This window comes from Amphiprion ocellaris, chromosome 8 (assembly GCF_022539595.1).
Source record: "Amphiprion ocellaris isolate individual 3 ecotype Okinawa chromosome 8, ASM2253959v1, whole genome shotgun sequence".
Classification (NCBI taxonomy): domain Eukaryota; kingdom Metazoa; phylum Chordata; class Actinopteri; family Pomacentridae; genus Amphiprion; species Amphiprion ocellaris.
The window spans coordinates 28412248-28429569 of NC_072773.1; the positions used below are offsets into that span (position 1 = coordinate 28412248).

A 17322-nucleotide genomic window follows, 5' to 3' on the forward strand; every position below is an offset into this window, starting at 1 on the left:
CGGACCCTAATAATAATAATTCCTAGGGTTACAATAGGTTCCTCGCACCACTTCGTGGTGCTCGGACCCTAATAATAATAATAATAATAATAATAATAATAATAATAATAATAAACTCTTGCATTCCAATAGGGTCTTCGCACCGTCGGTGCTCGGACCCTAATAATTCCTTGCATTCCAATAGGGTCTTCGCACCGTCGGTGCTCGGACCCTAATTAAACAAAATCTTATGGTTAATTCTATACTTAAACAGTGGTATTAGATGCACCTGTAAAATCTAACACAAAAAAAGCTCAGTTATAGTCGTCAGACATTTGCATCTCGAAATTTAATTTAGGCTCTTTCAGCTAAGTTAGTGTCTTTTCTCTTATAGCTTACACTATACTACACGTAAGCCTCTTAACCGCAGTAATCCAGCCACTGACTACAAGACCCAAGTAGAGGGAGATTATTTTGCTCACACTAGAGAAGCTTGGAATGAACTGTTGTGTTGCTTCATGAGTTTTAAATTCACATAACAGCCTGTGTGTAAATTGAAATTTTTAATATGCACAATTTGAAATATTGACACCTTGCAAATTTGACACGACTTATTAGATCAAAAACAATATATATCAGTGATACAGTACAAGAGAAACGAGTTGTGTTTCTGTCAGAATATATGAAAAGTTTTGACAGCAGAAAAAGACACAGTTTCAGCCCATGAGGAGACTCGTGATAATAGCTTCTGTCCTACTTTTTACAGATGCTTTCAACAGCTGTGCTAGATGACTGCTCAGGATGCAAAAAGTCTCAGATCATATCCATCTCTGACAGATATTTTGTTTGGTTTGTGAACATATGCTCTCCTTACAATCCATTGCAGAGACTGGCTAATATTCCAAGGTAAAATAGATAATCTGGGGCTGCTTCAGGAATGAGATCAAGGGTATAAATACACTACCGTTCAAAAGTTTGGGGTCACCCAGGGTCAATATATAATTGTGGGATTTTTCGCAACATAGTTGACAGGTATCATAGTTGTCATTTTTGCTGTTTTCAGGCCTAAAATCAATATGGCCATCTATAACCAAACACCACATGGCATTTTTACAGAAAGATTCTTCTGAAATATTATATATACAATTGCATAAAATTTAAATTGAAGGTTATTTATAAAGATATTGCAGTAAACCTGCTGACATGCGATAAATCCACACTTGACTCACTCTCTACTTTATATTTAGTAACTAAGAAAGCCTTGGAGTCTTGCCAGTGTTTTCTTCAGGAGGAAATGACATCATGTGGAGCAGGTCATGTGATCTGGAATTAACACACTGACCTGAGAGGTGTTTTTGTAATGGGGAACTCGGACACAGATACAATTTGATATTTTCCATATAAAATTTGATATATTGCCAAAAAAGAAACATCTGTCATGATTTAGTGATATCCAGTCATTTTTTAAATTAATAAATGATTGATTCCATAATAAATAATTATGGAATTTGTGAAGACATGATCATAATGAACATAAAAAAGTTTTTTTTAACTTTATTAAATAATGTATGCAAGAGATGTCCCATGGACCCAAAAGTCCTTCAATTATATATTGACCCTCATGTTTTCCATGAAAACTCACACTTTTATTCATGTGTTAACATAATTGCACAAAGGTTTTCTAATCATCAATTAGCCTTTCAACACGACTAGCTAACACAGTGTACAATGGACATTTCTAACAGATCTCAAACTTTTGAATGGTAGTATATACACAGCGTTTTTTAAATTTATATTTATTCTTTTAAAGATTCTTGACGTGAGCCTCTTTGGCTCTTGCTGACAGAGGCAACAGACGTCTCAGCCTCAGATATTTGAGGGTCTGTGGCCCACGGATTCCATCCACACAGAACAGCAGGAATAGCGTAGCCTCGAAACTAGAAACACACACAAGCGCATGTTTAGGTTAATTTTTATGACTATATGTCCCTAAATTCATTTTCTGTGCGTGTGTGAAGATAAACATAATTAAGGATTACCTGTCTGTTCATGAAAATATATATGATGGGGTTGTAGACGGTGCTGCTTTTAGCGAAGTAAACAGGTATAGTAGCGACGACAGGGTCAACGTGTACACTGGAGTCAATGATGACAGTAAGGGCCATTGCGGCATATGGCAGCCAGGTGACTAGGAAGGCCAACACCATCACCACCACCATGCGGGCCACTTGCACCTCCACACGATTTGTGCTTCCAGCCTCAGATACCTGCAGCTTGGTCACCTACAAAATAGCAAAATACAAAAAAAAAGCAAAAATACATCGTTATTGTATCATTAGAGTCAATACATTTACAAGTCCAGCTTCTTCGTTGCTCACCTGGTGGAGGGTCCATAACAGTCGTGAGTAGGACACCATGATGATGGAGAAGGGCAAGACAAAACAAAGGATGAAGTATATGACAATGTAGGACATGCTCCCGACATCTCGGCTGTACCAGTTTGGAGCGCAGGAAGTTCTGACGCCCTCTAACTCATAACTTCCCCAACCGAACAGAGGCGGAGTGTTCCACACAAATGACCAGACCCAGGCTAGAACCACTCCAGCAACTGCATGCCTGAGGACCACAGAGTAGGTGTCTCACATGCTGGTGAAGCAACAAAGTTTTTATTTTCGTTAACTCTGTGTGATGCTGCTTAGTGAGACCTTGGCGTACCTGGTCTGGAACAGGACAGCACCCATCGGATAACACACCACTACATAGCGCTCAACAGAAATGACTCCTATTGTACACAGGCTTGTTATACCTACAAGAAAGGAAAGAATAAGTTAAGACTACACAATTGATTCCCTTCAATTCAGCTTTGTACCAACTAATGATGTGCTAATTAAGAAGTGGAAAACAACAAAATGCATTTATTTAAGAAAAGTATTCGAGTGCAAAGATGAGATAATTGTACTTTAGTCGAGTGTTTCCATTTTATGCCACTTAAACACTACATTTCAGAGGGAAAAGCCTCCACAACGTTAACCTGATAATTACTCTTGACTATTCAGATTCCGATTATACATAAAACAAACAGATTTCTATAAAAATCAAAAATACAATGCATTTTTAAAGGGTAAACCAGCAGCTACTTGCAGCCTTTTTGACTTGTCATGCCGTAAAGAAAATAAACAATCTCTGTCAGTGAGACAAGAAATGAAAGGAAAATCCTTCAAACTATCACAAATAGTTTTTCATCTTCGTTTCTCTTAGTTGCTTGGAGGAGTTAGTGCCAAATACCAAACCAGTGTCACCAGCACAGATGGTCAGAATGTTTTGGCTGATCAGTGTGTATAAAGAAGCCGGAAGTAACACAGTTATAATACAATAGTAAAGGGCTGCATAGGCATTGATTCATTGGTATCAAAAATCTAACATAGGAAGATAAAATATAAAAACCTTTTATTATGGATTTGTATTGCAGGACATTTACCAGTAATGGAACATATTCCTGTTCTGCAGCTTTTATTAAAATGATGAATCAGAATATGTCTTCTACCACCATGGAAATGAAATCTTACCAAACTGTAGCACAAGTAACACTGTGATAGAAAAGTAGACCCACCAAAAAAGGCAACAGCAAAGCCCTCCAACACACAGCCCACACGTCCCAGGCTGAAGTATCCCATTGCATTGGTGACTGTGGTGGGCAGGCCTCCAAACAGAGCGCAGCCCAGGTCACATATGGCGAGGTTAACCAGGGCATAGCTGAGTGGCTGCCTTAGTTTTCTGTGTCTCACCGTCACCGCGATGACCAGGACGTTGAGGATGATCCCCGCTACAGAGAACACACCCATGATTATGGCCAGTATTGTGTAACCAGTCCCAGACAGGAGCTCTGTGTTGACTGAGCTGTCAGACGACGAGGAGTTTCCATTCAGGCTGGTACTCTTCATATCGCTGAGATGGATTAAAATTGTACCTGTTGCTGATGCTACAAACTACTCGATGGAATATATTTTTAAAAAATTGTTAATCCACAAGTAATGACAAATCCAACTCTAAACTGTCCAAAATGTCCCCAGAGATAACAGCAGCAGGTTAAAAGAAAATACAAAACTAAATAAAAATCTAACAATATCAACTTGAACTTCTTCTCTGCAGGTGCCGCATGTTTGATGTTCATGTTCAAATTGAGAGAGGAGATAGAGATATGACCCTCTTAATAAGCCCAGTAAGAGAAGAGAGGCTCTGGATGACTTTTAATTCTTGGAAACTAAATCCGTAGATCCGGATTGTGAAGGCAATAATTCTGGCTTATATCCCCTTAAGACTGCACTTTCTATGATTGCAGGGTTTACAGCTGTCTGTGAGTAATGAAGCAGGGACTTATAACACAATATGGGGTTTAGTATGTTTATAAGTAAATGTGTTGCTGCTGGGTAAAGGCATATAAGGAGGATTTTAACTTGCTTATGTCACACATTTTTGAATACACTGAAATATTTAGAGATTTGATGCTGATTCTCTGCAGCACAACTTGTACAGGCACTGCTTTTGGACTGGCTATATTAGACAACCAAGCAAAATTGAGTAAGCATGCATGGATACACATCCAGACTACTTGCCTGCAGACCAAATGAAATGTGGTCAATAATGCATTTATTGCTAATCTATTAATATCGATCTGAGTCCTTTTGATTGCATGCTTTCAAAAAAAATTTAGAGGAGAAAGTCAGTCTTAAATCATGAGAGACATTCATCCCAGATGCAACAAAGACAATGTCATTTGGCAATTTGCTTAAAAGATCTCTGAAGGGGTCCATGAATCCATATAGAAATATCAGCAACTCATTTCCAAGTTGATGAAATCAGTCAGATGGCAAGGTTTTACGTTTATTTATTTTAGGTTTTTTTTAAAACAAAAGAAGAATTGCTTTTCAACTCATGCCTGTCCAGTTTGGTAATGTTAGAAAAGCAAATTATTAAATAACTTTAGCAAGAAAAACTAAATGCAAAGCCTGAAGACCACGACAGGGTAGTTCCCCTCCAGGCCACGAGGGGGCGGCACATGCGCAGATCTGCGGGCTTTTAAACCGGCTGCGTTTCATCACCGGCGGTGAACAGTCCAGCAAATATGGCAGCCGCCGTGAGGAAGGCAGCTCACGACATCGAAACGCGAAAGCGGACCGACGATGTGCTTCTGTCGGAGGGGATCGACTTCGGCTCCCTGCTGCTGTCTCCGGCGGTGCTGGACGGACTGTCCGCCGCGGGCTTCCAGAAACCTTCCCCGATCCAGCTGAAGGCGATCCCGCTGGGCCGCTGTGGACTCGGTGAGTGTATCGCACCGTGTGGGCCGCATGAGTGGATGAAGCATCACAAACAAGTTGCTTAAAGTGGATTTGCAATAGAAAAGTTGTGGAACTCCTCAAGACAGGTGCAAAGATGTTTCGCTTAGGACAGGTGTGTTGAAACTTCAATGGAAATCTCCTGTTGTCCTCTGAAGGAGAAAATTCTGACGTGTTCTGTCTGACTTGTGAAGTTGTCACGTGATCAGAATCAGAAAATGTTTTATTGCAAAGTAGGTTTTCACATACAAGGAATTTAATTTGGTGTTTTAGTGCCAGTCGTAGGTATTAAGTTTAATAAGATAAATAAGAAGCAGTTTAACCAAGGGTTTATAAAGCACAAGAAGTAACAGAATTTTTTTCAGTGTGGAAGATTGTGCTAATTAGTCACCTGATACAAAGTTACATAGTGTGTGGTGTAAAAAAGAACTTGAGATGTGCAAGAGGATGATAATAATAATACTATTTAAAAGCTGTGCATTAATGTAGAGTTGATGGGGAAGTCTCTGGCCTTGTCCTGTTGTAGCTCTGGACATCTGCTGTTATGTCCAGGATCCACAGATCTTGATGCCATGTTCTCAGGTTATTTGAAAGGAACCAGATGTTCCTCCACCTCTGGGCCAGGACTCTAAATGAGGGACAGGCGCTCTCTCCACTTGAACCAAACCTCTCAGATTGCACCGTGCTCATCGTGTGGACCAAATTGTGTATCTGTTGTCAAAGTAGGTCACCTGTGACAACATGTAAAATATCTGCAATGATGCAGTGATGTTAGAAATAGAGGATTCTAAAACAAAGAGGTGAATAAATAGAGAAATCAGTGAAGGGAAGTAATTCTAAGAAGAGTGATGAATAAATATAATTTATCAAATCAATCAAAAGCCTGAATTAAAGGGTATGTCTTGAGTTTGCTTTTAAAAACATCAGCACACTCTAATAAGAAAATTCTGCCTCACCGTACGTTCATGGTCTGGCTTTAGGTTTAACTAAGAAGCCTCTACCAGAAGACCTGAGGGTTCTAGAGGGTTCATAAGGTAAATGCAAATCGGATAAATACGAAGTCCCAAGACCATTAAGAGCTTTATTAAAAGAGATCTTAAAATGAATTCCTAAAGAGACAAGGAACCAGTGTAGAGACTGTAAAATCAGTGTAATGTGACCTGTACTTAGTGACAGCTCATGCTGCTGAGTTTTGAAGTAGTTGGAGTGCATTTATTGTGTTTTTAGTGAGACCAGATAGAAGAGCATCACAGCAGTCTATCTGGTGTGTAACAAAAGCATGCGTTAGTGTGTTAGCTGTAGAAAAGACTGGTCGCTGTCTGGCAATACTTTGTAAGTGATGAAAAGCAATTTTGGTTGTAAACTAAAAGGGCATTTCATTTCTGGATCAGTTCACAACAAGCAGAATCAATATTTAGTTTTTTTTTCAACTGAAATGTCTTGTTGAAGGTTTTTTATGTTTCAGTGTTGATGCTGCCGTGTGTTGAGTAAAGTCACTCTCTGCTACACCTGCTTGCCAGAGGTTCAGTCTTCTGGCTGCAGTATTATGGCTACAAGTTTGACGTATTGGCTTAACTTACATGTTTGATTTTTCTTATTGTGGCTGTATGTTATTGAATTTGTTGATGTTGTGCAAGAGGCTGGTAAAGAACAGTGCTGTGGAATTGTTGCATGTGTGTCTGGCTTATGAGTAACGTGAAGGAAGAACTGATGGTTTTGCTGCCATCGTGTACAGTAGTGCTACAACTAACTGCTATTTTCTGGATTAATCAGTTAGTTGCTTGGTCTGTACAATGTCTGTTGTGGAAGTTCAGCAAGTTCAAGAGAGGGTGAAGAGGCAGACACCAAGAGACACACTGGAGACTCAGCATCAGTTCTAAAGGATTTTCTCTGATCTTTGTTTATATATTATAGTTGGGAGCGGGGTCAGATTTAGACTACAGACCAATATGGAGACAATTCATCTGCTTAGTCACGTCAGAATCAACAATATCGAACCTTGGCCAGAGCAGAGAGTCCTGGCATATCTTCCCCCTACAGCGTCTGCCTGTTGAAAGGCCATATTAAGGCAAGATAAGGTCTGGACCTGAAGATAGGCTCAGGTCTGCAGAGGTTAAAGGGAACAGCAACCAAAGGTGGTAACCTGCTCCAACCTGTAGGATAATTTGGGATGATGTCAGCTAACAGCTACAAAGAAATACCACAGAAAGGAGAAAGAGTAATTTTTCCTTCACAGCTTGGTCTGTAGAATGTCAAGTATGGAGGAGTAAAGAAGCCAGAAAATATTCACATTTAACAAGCTGGAATCTGTGACTTTATTATTTTTTTTATTGCTTTAAAAGTGACAAACTGATGAATCAGTAGGAAAATCAATTTATTAGTTGACAGATTTGGTTAGTTGTTGCAGCTCTAGTGCACTGTGGTGTGCATGTGTCATGGTTGAATATCAGCTGTTGAGTTGGTTTAAATGCAGCGGTGAATGTCATGTGTGATTGTGTATTGTGTGTTGGCTGTTTTGGCACCCGAATGAGAACTTTATGTTTGTGTGTGCATGTATGGGGATTGCAGTTCATTACTAAAAGCCCTAAATGATATCATACAGTAAACTACTCTCTGAGTCATATTCTATGACTTTCACTTTGCATCCTTTGTCTTCTGATCTACTGTCACTTACTTCTAGTCTTTCTCTCTGGTTTTACGATCAAAGATCTGATCAGGAGCCTCATCCACAGCCTAACCGTTGGTCATTGCTCTAAGGAAGATTTATATACTAACTGTGAGAGAGACTCTTTATATGATTGAAGCAATGTTGTGACTGTTTGCGAGAATGACAGTAATCCTACATAAGGTATAATATGTTGCCTCGAAGCTGTGATTCCCATGAGGGGTTCCTAGGAAATGAAGACAGGCTGTTAAGGTGTGTGTTTGCATTGGGATGTTAGTTCATTTGATTGATGAACGTGTTCCTAAACAGCTTTTCTCTTAATCGTCTCGCCTGTACATCTCATGTAGCTTGTCTTGTAACATTGACAGCACAGGATGACTAAATTTAAATGCATTTAGCAAAAATGGTCAGTTATTTTGGGGTTTCATGTGGTCATGAAGACTCACAGGTGAAATCAGCTACATTTAAAGTGGCCAAATTAGACTGGGTGTAAGTATATGTGACAACATTCGCAGTGCAGCATTCACGCCGTGGCTGGTGTGAGAAGAGCAACACTCGTCTTCATGGCACTTCTTTTCAAAATATGTCACTCAGCTATTTTTTTGGCACTTCCCATGTGTCAGTGCAGCACTATCAGTGTCTCCCTGGAGCGACTGTTTGAAAAATGTGCGCCGTTATCCCAGTTTTCAGATGATATTGCGTCTCCTCCTCTTCTTCCCCCAGGCTCTTCATTGTGCCTCCCTGTGCGGCCATTCGATAAAAACTACAGAAAATCTATCAGTCACAGCTGACCATTGTGCTTCTGAGAGACCATAACCAGGCCATGAGTGACTGATTACATATTACTGTTGAAATGACACAACCTAACTTCCTTCATGCCCATATAATATACAAAAAACATGTTAAATTTGCCTCATATATAGCAACACACTTGCTTTGATTACTTGTCTATAATTAGTTGATTTTACCTAAAATAATGCCATTTTCCCAAAACAGTTTCCATATAATATGGCCCTTTTACTCCAATCATACCAAAGTGTATCCATCCAATAGGATGCACATCATTGTGAGAATTTATGTGCTTCTTCTACTTAATGTTCAAATTATAATGTACCTTTTCCCTCCTCTGAATAGCTTCCATGTTATGTGGCCAACAGATTCCAAACCAGAACTTCTCCACTGACCACATATGACATATCTCCTTATGTTGCAGTTTCTAGTTTATACAAATATTTTTCTATGAGTTTCTTGTTTCTCAACAGCATCTGAATAAAGAAACTTTCATATCATTTGTGATAGACTCCTATGAGCAATACTAATTATGGGTAAGGTTTCCAACCCTCCTGACTACACTACACCCTACATTCCTAATACCCGCTACTAAATGATTCTGTCACTTTTCAAGCCAAAAAGCCAAATATTTGCTGGTTCCAGCTTCAGTATGAGGGTTTGTTTTTGCCAGAGGACAGCAAATAATATATCTGTTAATATTATTATGTCACCTTGGCTCTGGGAAATGGTAATTTTTCACAGTTTATGACATAATCAATTTCCACTGCCAATTTTTCAGGGTTATCAATAATGAAAATGTCATTAGTTGCAGCTGCACTAATCTAGACTGTCATCTCAGATGGAGAGAATCTTGTTCTGGGGGAGGAACCCCAGATTAACTGTGTACTAGTGTTGGACATGAACACCAGAAAATTGTCAATTTGTTTCCATTCAAAATGAAATGTTAATGTTTGTGTGTATACAGACTGTAGTTTATGGTTTACTGATGCACAGATTGAGATGTCACATTTGCAGCCAATGAAATCTAATTTCTTGTTGCTCATAGCATGAAAAAAAACATGAAATTAATTTTCCAGAAATGGTGTCCCTGTTACTCTCCAGTAAAAACATTTGACACTGTTGGAATATCACAGATTTATTCTTTTTTTGAGTGTATAATGGGACTGAATTGACTTTACTACTGACATAATGATTATTCATTATGATTCTAAGATCAAATCATTTCCCTGAATGTTTTCCTACATTTTTTAATACAAATTTGCAAAAGTGGCTCCACAATGATGCAACTAGACATAAAAAAAAATATCGATACATATGAGATATATTGTAGCTGCTTTCCACTTGGAGGTTGCCTGTGAAAAAGCTCCTGCCAGCAGCTGTGAAGCAGTGAGTGGATAATCACATTGTACTTGAGGTAAACCCATGTGATTGGTCAAACTGTGACTAGGAGGCACTCGATTTGATGCAGCAGGTGAGGCACTCTTGACATCAAGTACCACCCAATCAAGTGTAATTTATTGCAGATGCCAAAATTGTGATTGCGATTATTCTGGGTAACTGCGCAGCCCTCACTGTCCTTCTCTTGTTTCAGATTTGATTGTACAGGCCAAGTCTGGCACTGGAAAGACATGCGTGTTCTGCACTATAGCCCTCGACTCTCTGGTCCTGGAGAATCCTGCGACTCAGGTGGGTGGATTTACTCAAGTGGAACACATGGCGATAAGTGGAATATAGAAAAATGTATCTTCACTGTCTCTAAATGTAATGAGTATAAGTTGCTAAGTGTCAGAAGTATACAGTGGTCCCTCGTCTATCGTGGGGGTTACTTCCCAGACCTCCCTGCGATAGACAAAAATCTGCGAAGTGGCGACCACATTTATTTTATCATTTATGTATATTTTAAGGCTTTATAAACCCTCTTCACACATTACCCAACACTGCAGCGCAACACTGTGAGCAGCAATCAGACATTCTACAATTCTGCCATTTCATTTAGCAGATGCTTTTATCCAAAGCGACTTACATCTGAGAGTAGATACAACACAAGCAAAGATCTAGTCAGGAGAAAACAACCTGGATAAGAGTCATAAAACAAGTTCAAGAGTCATAATAAGACTGTAGTGTCTACAGGCAGTAGACGGAATAGGACTTATTTATTTTTTACTTATTTGCAGTCTGTCAGGTGCAGAGGTGTTCAGTGAAGAGCTGAGTTTTTAGTATTTTCTTAAAGACTGAGAGACTCTGCAGATCGAATAGAGTTTGGCAACTCATTCCACCATCGGGGAACCACAGAAGAGAAGAGTCTAGCTGTCAACCGGCCCTGTAGTGGTGGTTGTATCAGCCGCTTTTTGTTGGCCGAGTGTAGTGAGCAGTTCAGGTAGGAGGGAGCTGTTTTCATTGTAGTTTTGAATGCAAGTGTTAGAGTTTTGAGTTTTATGTGGGCAGCGATCTGAAGTGATCTGAACAGTGGGGTGACGTGCTGTTTTTGGCTGGTTGAAAACCAGATGTGCGGCTGCGTCTATGTGAAATGGACTAGGCCAGATGCTGAATGCTGCTCCACATGGGAGACGGAGGAGACTGATGCTACAGTCGCTGAGCCAATCATCGCCCAGTGCTGCACGCTACACATTTTATTTCGATTAAATATTCTTTCAATATGTTTTAATTAGTATTTTTAATGTATTTTTATATTGTTTTCAGTTTTTTAGGCTAGAAAATACTCATTTTACCGCAAAAATAATTAAAATAATGCAGCGATCACAGAGCCGGTTATGATGACTGAACTGTTGTGCTGCAATGCACCATGGGAGTTCACAATGTTGGGGGTTTAAATGTCATTATTGTGGTTTATGTTAGTGTTACAGTGTTATTTGTGTTTATTGTGTTTTTGTGGTTTAGTCAGCCTTGTTAGTTTGGTTAAGTGTTATGCTGTCATGACCATGAGTGTGAAATGTGTGTTTGATGACTTCCTGCCACATTTTCTATTTTCTATTTTTCAATTTAAAAATATGCGATGCAGTAAGCCGCGAAAAGTGAACCACAATATGGCAAGGGAGCACTGTAAATAAAAAAGAACAATTACTAGTGAAGCAGAAATACGCCTGGTTGTGTTGAACTAGCTGCATTCTCGTGCATTGTAATCTTATTACCTGAGGAAGCGTCACAGATTGGGAACTATCCAGCATCTGTAAGTGGTTGTTGGTGCCTAACTTTTTTCATAAACAACCCTTCTCCCTCCCTCAGGTTCTGGTGTTGGCTCCTACACGTGAGATAGCAGTGCAGATCCACTCAGTAGTGATGGCCATAGGCTGTGCCATGGAGGGCCTGGAGTGCCATGTTTTCATTGGCGGCAGGCCCGTGAGCCAAGACAAAGTCCATCTGAAGAAGTGTCACATAGCCGTGGGCTCACCTGGTAAGAGGCCAGAGGGATATTTTAATAGACACGTTGTAATCACTGTGCTGTTGTTTCTGTTTCCTAACAATGCTCCCGGTTGTGTGCTCAGGTCGCATCAAGCAGCTGATTGAGTTGGGCATGTTGTCAACCTCCAGCGTCAGACTGTTTGTTCTGGATGAGGCGGACAAGCTGCTGGAGGAGGGCAGCTTCCAGGAGCAGATAAAGTGAGATAGACTCGAACATCTGTAGTCATATTTAATGAGCTGCATGATATGGCAGCAGGCTGTCGTCGGAAATGCAGATTGTTATTCAACCAGGGTGTTTAGACTGAAGCCCTCAAGAGAGAATCTGTCGTGAAAATATGAAAGTGATGCTTGCAAACCGATAAATGCTAAAATCAACTCATCTTCTTGCTTCTCTTCAGCTGGATCTTCTCCTCGCTCCCTGTGAACAAACAGATGCTGGCACTCTCTGCCACCTACCCAGAATCCCTGGCTCAGCACCTGACCCGCTACATGAGAGAACCCACCTTTGTTAGACTCAATCCCAATGAAATGGGCCTGAAAGGTAGGATGCTGTTCCTGTCCCATCTTTACTCACTGTGGTCCCAACCAACCATGGATATGTGATTGTGTATATAGATAATTTTCTATATACATTTTTGTATTCGTTTCCATACTCGCCTCTTATTATCTCTGAGTAAGCACTGCCTGCAGTTCAGCTGAATGTTCCCAAAATTTGAGTGCATACTTTTTTGCAACGTCAGGGGACTGCAAATTGTAAGTTACACGATTAGTTTAAATACCGTTGGAAAGTTTAAAATCTAACAGTTGTTCCTGTTAGCGATAAAAGAAAGTGATGTAATTTCGGCATTTAAAAAAAACAACATAATTTTCAAATCCACAGGTAGATTTTTAGGGATCAGAGTGTTCACTTTCCAGAAATCTGTTTCACAAGCTAATTAGCAACTTACCATGAAGACTTGACTCTGCACCACTAGCTGCTCAGTGGTTCACGGCTGTTTTACGTACTCTGCTACATGTGCTGCAGACAGTACTGAGAGTGTTGTGAACAATGATGTTGTAGCTGTAAACTGTAATGATGCCATTTATAAACGACCCCAAGCACCTTTTTTCTGCATTATGTTCTATTTTTAAAAAGAATTTTCGTATTTAAATACTGACTCCCCATAAGAAGGCAGGAAGGTTGAGATAAAGATTTATAATGAAATGTTTTGAGAGGTTATTTTTTGAGGATGTGAGGTGATGGGCAGTAAGCAGAGACTAACATAAGCCACCGATATTAAAACCACTCTTCTCTTTGACAGGATCACATTTCAGCTTTGTTTACTTTGAAACTGGTAATTTGTTTTTTATATTGTACAAACTGACAATAAATGGTTTTATCTGAAGCTATGAAAACAAGCCTTGAACTCCTCACTCATCAGTGACTGAACACATCCCACCAGGAGCACACTGGATGAAAAAAAAGATGTTTTCATGTCAGTTTGAATCAATGATCTTGTGTATGTTGTCTTTGTGTTCCACCCTGCCAGGTCTGAAGCAGTATTACAAGCTGGTGCAGTCCCATCCGTTAGCTCACAAGGTTTTTCAGGAGAAGGTGCAGCACTTATTAGAGCTGTTCAGTAAAATCCCATTCAACCAAGCTCTGGTATTTTCCAATTTACACACAAGGTAACGGTTCATTCTAATGTTTATTCTCCTTCATACCTGTTGTTGATTATCTTTCAGACCAAGAAAACTGTATTTCAGTTACAGATTTGATCTTTGCATGATGCTGAATTGATAGAGAATGCATTAGATATGAAAGGGGATTATATTATATGTTATATATGTTCAGAAAAATTGACATGAAATGCTCTTGTGCATATTGTTCCTACAGGGCTCAGCACCTGGCTGACATCCTGTCCTCCAAAGGCTTACCTGCTGTTTGTATCTCAGGTGAGAGGTCCTGTAGAAAAGCTGTAGGAATGATATGATCACGCAGGAGGAAATAAATTAATAATATCAGACATATGGTTCTCACATTATCTTGTTTTATTTAAAAAAATTTTTTTTAAAAGATTCCCATTTCTCTAATTGCATGTTGTCTGCCTCTAATTTCTAATACACCCACTTATACAGACTCGCCTTCAAGTAAAGTTCTCTTTTATTTCTCTTTTATCACTCTCTGCTCTTTTTTTTTCCTTTTTAAAATTTTCACTGCTTGTAGTCCCTCTTTCTAACCTCCTGATGTTATTCTATCTTTTTCTCTTCAGCTTCTCTCTTAACCCCCTTGTGTGATGTCGTCCGTTAAACAGCTTTTAATTAGCTATCTATTCTGTACATTTTTGTCATTTTTTATGTTCTGCCTGCCAAAGCACTTTGTGAATGTTCTTCTTAAAGGTGCTATATAGATAAAGTTGTTATTATATTGACTGTCTCAGCAGAGTTGATCTGATCAGATTTAATGATGTGTTGTTTGATGACATGTGCAGGTGGCCTGAGTCAGGACCAGAGACTGGAGGCGATGTCCAAACTGAAGCAGTACCAATGCAGAGTGTTAATCTCCACTGATCTGGTGAGACGCAAACACGCCTTCCATGTAGCACCATGCATCCTTGTTTTTTATCTTTTAATAAATCTGCTGCTATTCAGGTATTTTATTATCAGCATCTGCACAGTAATATTAATGTTTTTTCCCCCTAGACTTCCAGGGGTATAGATGCAGAGAAAGTCAACTTGGTGATAAACCTGGACGTGCCGCAGGATTGGGAAACCTACATGCACAGAATTGGACGGGCCGGGCGTTTTGGTCAGCATTCATTACCGTTACCTCATAATAGCAATCAGCAGTCAGAGCTAACCAAAGCGGTGGGGTTTGATTTTCATCACCCAGGTGCCTGATGACATTTCAGCGGGTTGAAGTTGCATCACTATTGCAGAATCCATCCTCTACATTCTCAACTTGTTATTTTCAGTTGCATGTTTTTCCCCCTCCAGCTTGACTCAGAATCTGGACAATTACCACTTGCAGTTTAAAAAGAAGGGGGAAAAAATGTTTGTTTTGCTGCATACAGTCATTTACAGTGAGTATGTTTTTAAGATGGGGTTTGATTTTCAAAATGTTCTCATGAAGTAACAACGTGGCCTGGTAGGGTGACACTTTGACCTGCTACAGTTTGTAAATCAGACCTGAGTTGCTAAGAGGATTGTCTGACTCTTTCTGACTGCATTACACACCATTTTAAAGAATACCTTTTAGACTGAAGTATTAGCAGCTTTGACCCAACCAGCAAGGTCGATAGGTTCTGAACCATCTGCATTTAATTGTAATTAACTTTAACAAACATATGTTTTTGTATAAATGGAGGGCTTTTTCATCTCAACTGACATGTTAAATTGTTTGTGTGTGTGTTTGCATGATACACAACTACTCGAACCTCCTTTATCATTTCCTGTTGTTTAAATGGGTCCTCATCAAGATTGCATTTTGTTTGCAGGCACTCAGGGGCTGGCTGTGACCTACTGTTGCCATGGAGAGGAGGAGAATAAGATGATGGCCATCGCTCAAAAATGTGACCTTACTTTGTCTGCGCTGCCATGTGAGTCCTGTTCACATGTCTGTGTGATGCATGCTTAACTTTCCTGTTTGCATCTGCAGCCTTTATTGGTAATTATGAAAAGTAATTCCAGTCTCGTCTATCTGCTGTCCTTTCAGCCACCATGGAGCCCGGGTTGATGGATGAGCCATGTGACTGGGATGTCTGCACTGAAGCCTCCACTTCAGGCGACGTATCCCAGCTGTTCTCCAGAACAGAGAAGAAGAGGCGCACAAAGACCGAAGCCTCGCAGTCTCACTCTGTCGGGCATCAAGCTGTAGAGCACAGCAGTCAAAGAAAACCAGAAAAGACCCAACCAGCACGGAGACAAGGAGCACACGGTGAAGAGAATCGCAGAAAGATATCTTCAGCAGAGGACGCTTTGCCGCAGAGTCCTCCTCAAGCGACGCCGACTCGAAAAGAGCTGCAAGACGCTCTGCCGAAGATCCCTCCTCTCAGCTCGTTCAAGAATCAAAGATCAAAGTTTATGACTTTTGAGGAGGCTGAGCGGGACTTCCATAGCTTCATCACCACAGGGTTGGGGAGGTCAGTGGAGATCATCAGGGAGTTCAGAGGCCGAGAGGATGGAGGCCCCAGTGATCAGAACGAGCATCGGGAATCTTTCATTCTTAATGATGACAGAGCCCTAAAGGTAGCGCAGAATGGTGAACGATGGAAATCTAACTCATCATCTCAAAGGTTGATTTCCAGTTCTTCTAGCTCTGATATGGAGGAGAACCAGGATGAAGTGACAACAGGAAGCTCAAATCAGACTGATGGAGCTGAATACAGGGCCAAGCCTCAGACTGGAGCTGGACATGCAGCCAAACCAAAGGCAGATCCCACTAGGTCCAAAGCTTCTGCTTCTTCTGAACTCAGAACATATGCTCAGATACCCACAAGTGGGAGAGCTTCGTCTCATCCTGAGAGCAGGGAATCCGTACCGAGCATTAAATCAAGCTGGCGAACCAACCAGACAGCCCCAGCAGAGTCTCGCAGAGTTGAATCGCAAAAGGCGAAAAAACAGATTGGAAAACGGAGCAGAAAGCTCTCAGAAAAGATGAAAAGAGAACTAAAGAGAGGATGGGATGCAGAAGATTGCATTGACATGGAGGAAGAGGAGTGGAGCGCAGAAACGTACTGGAGAGCCTGCTACCGAGCCTGGAATGATTACTACACCTGCATGTCCCCTTTTCAAGAGCAGGGTTACCAAAGCTACTACAGCGCAGCGCACAACTGGATGGCAGCTTATCGTATGAACACCGTCTACGTGGAAGAACTCCTGAAGTTTCCATTAAGCACTTCTAATCATGCTGTTTCCCAGTGAGAAACATATTCACCAAAGCAGAATCTTTGTCTGAATGCGCCTTCATGTAACACATTGCACTTGAAATTTTGTGTAATTTCAAGTGAAGTCTTGTCATATAGTCTCAATTACTTCTCTAATAAATTACCTGGCCAAGTATGCATTTCAAATATTATTTCTGTTTGCTCACAAGCTATGAAACTATCTTATTGTTCTTTTTTATATTAAAATAGCAGGAAACTGCTAATGTAG

At 40.3% G+C, this 17322-nt stretch overlaps 2 protein-coding genes across 2 annotated transcripts; one reads left to right on the top strand and one right to left on the bottom strand.

Moving 5' to 3' along the window:
- Positions 1-546: 546 nt before the first annotated feature.
- On the bottom strand, positions 547-4101 carry parapinopsina (parapinopsin a). The gene is given in 4 exon segments (XM_055013205.1): positions 547-1916; positions 2019-2595; positions 2695-2785; positions 3590-4101. Coding segments are annotated over 4 exon segments (1140 nt in total). The 5' UTR covers positions 3921-4101; the 3' UTR covers positions 547-1775.
- Positions 4102-5071: 970 nt separating this feature from the next.
- ddx20 (DEAD (Asp-Glu-Ala-Asp) box polypeptide 20) lies at positions 5072-17229 on the top strand. The gene is made up of 11 exons (XM_023276738.3): positions 5072-5297; positions 10361-10455; positions 12013-12181; positions 12273-12387; positions 12588-12730; positions 13719-13857; positions 14066-14124; positions 14661-14743; positions 14872-14977; positions 15666-15767; positions 15884-17229. Exons 1-11 carry the CDS (start codon positions 5102-5104, stop codon positions 17089-17091), a joined length of 2415 nt encoding a protein of 804 aa, XP_023132506.1. The 5' UTR covers positions 5072-5101; the 3' UTR covers positions 17092-17229.
- The last annotated feature ends 93 nt before the right edge of the window (positions 17230-17322 follow it).

Bases quoted from the DNA above. Each gene is read 5' to 3' on its own strand.
- ddx20 (XM_023276738.3), top strand. From the start codon at position 5,102: ATGGCAGCCGCCGTGAGGAAGGCAGCTCACGACATCGAAACGCGAAAG. The intron at 10,456-12,012 runs GTGGGTGGATTT...TCCCTCCCTCAG, and splicing joins TGGAGAATCCTGCGACTCAG to GTTCTGGTGTTGGCTCCTAC. The intron at 12,182-12,272 runs GTAAGAGGCCAG...TTGTGTGCTCAG, and splicing joins CATAGCCGTGGGCTCACCTG to GTCGCATCAAGCAGCTGATT.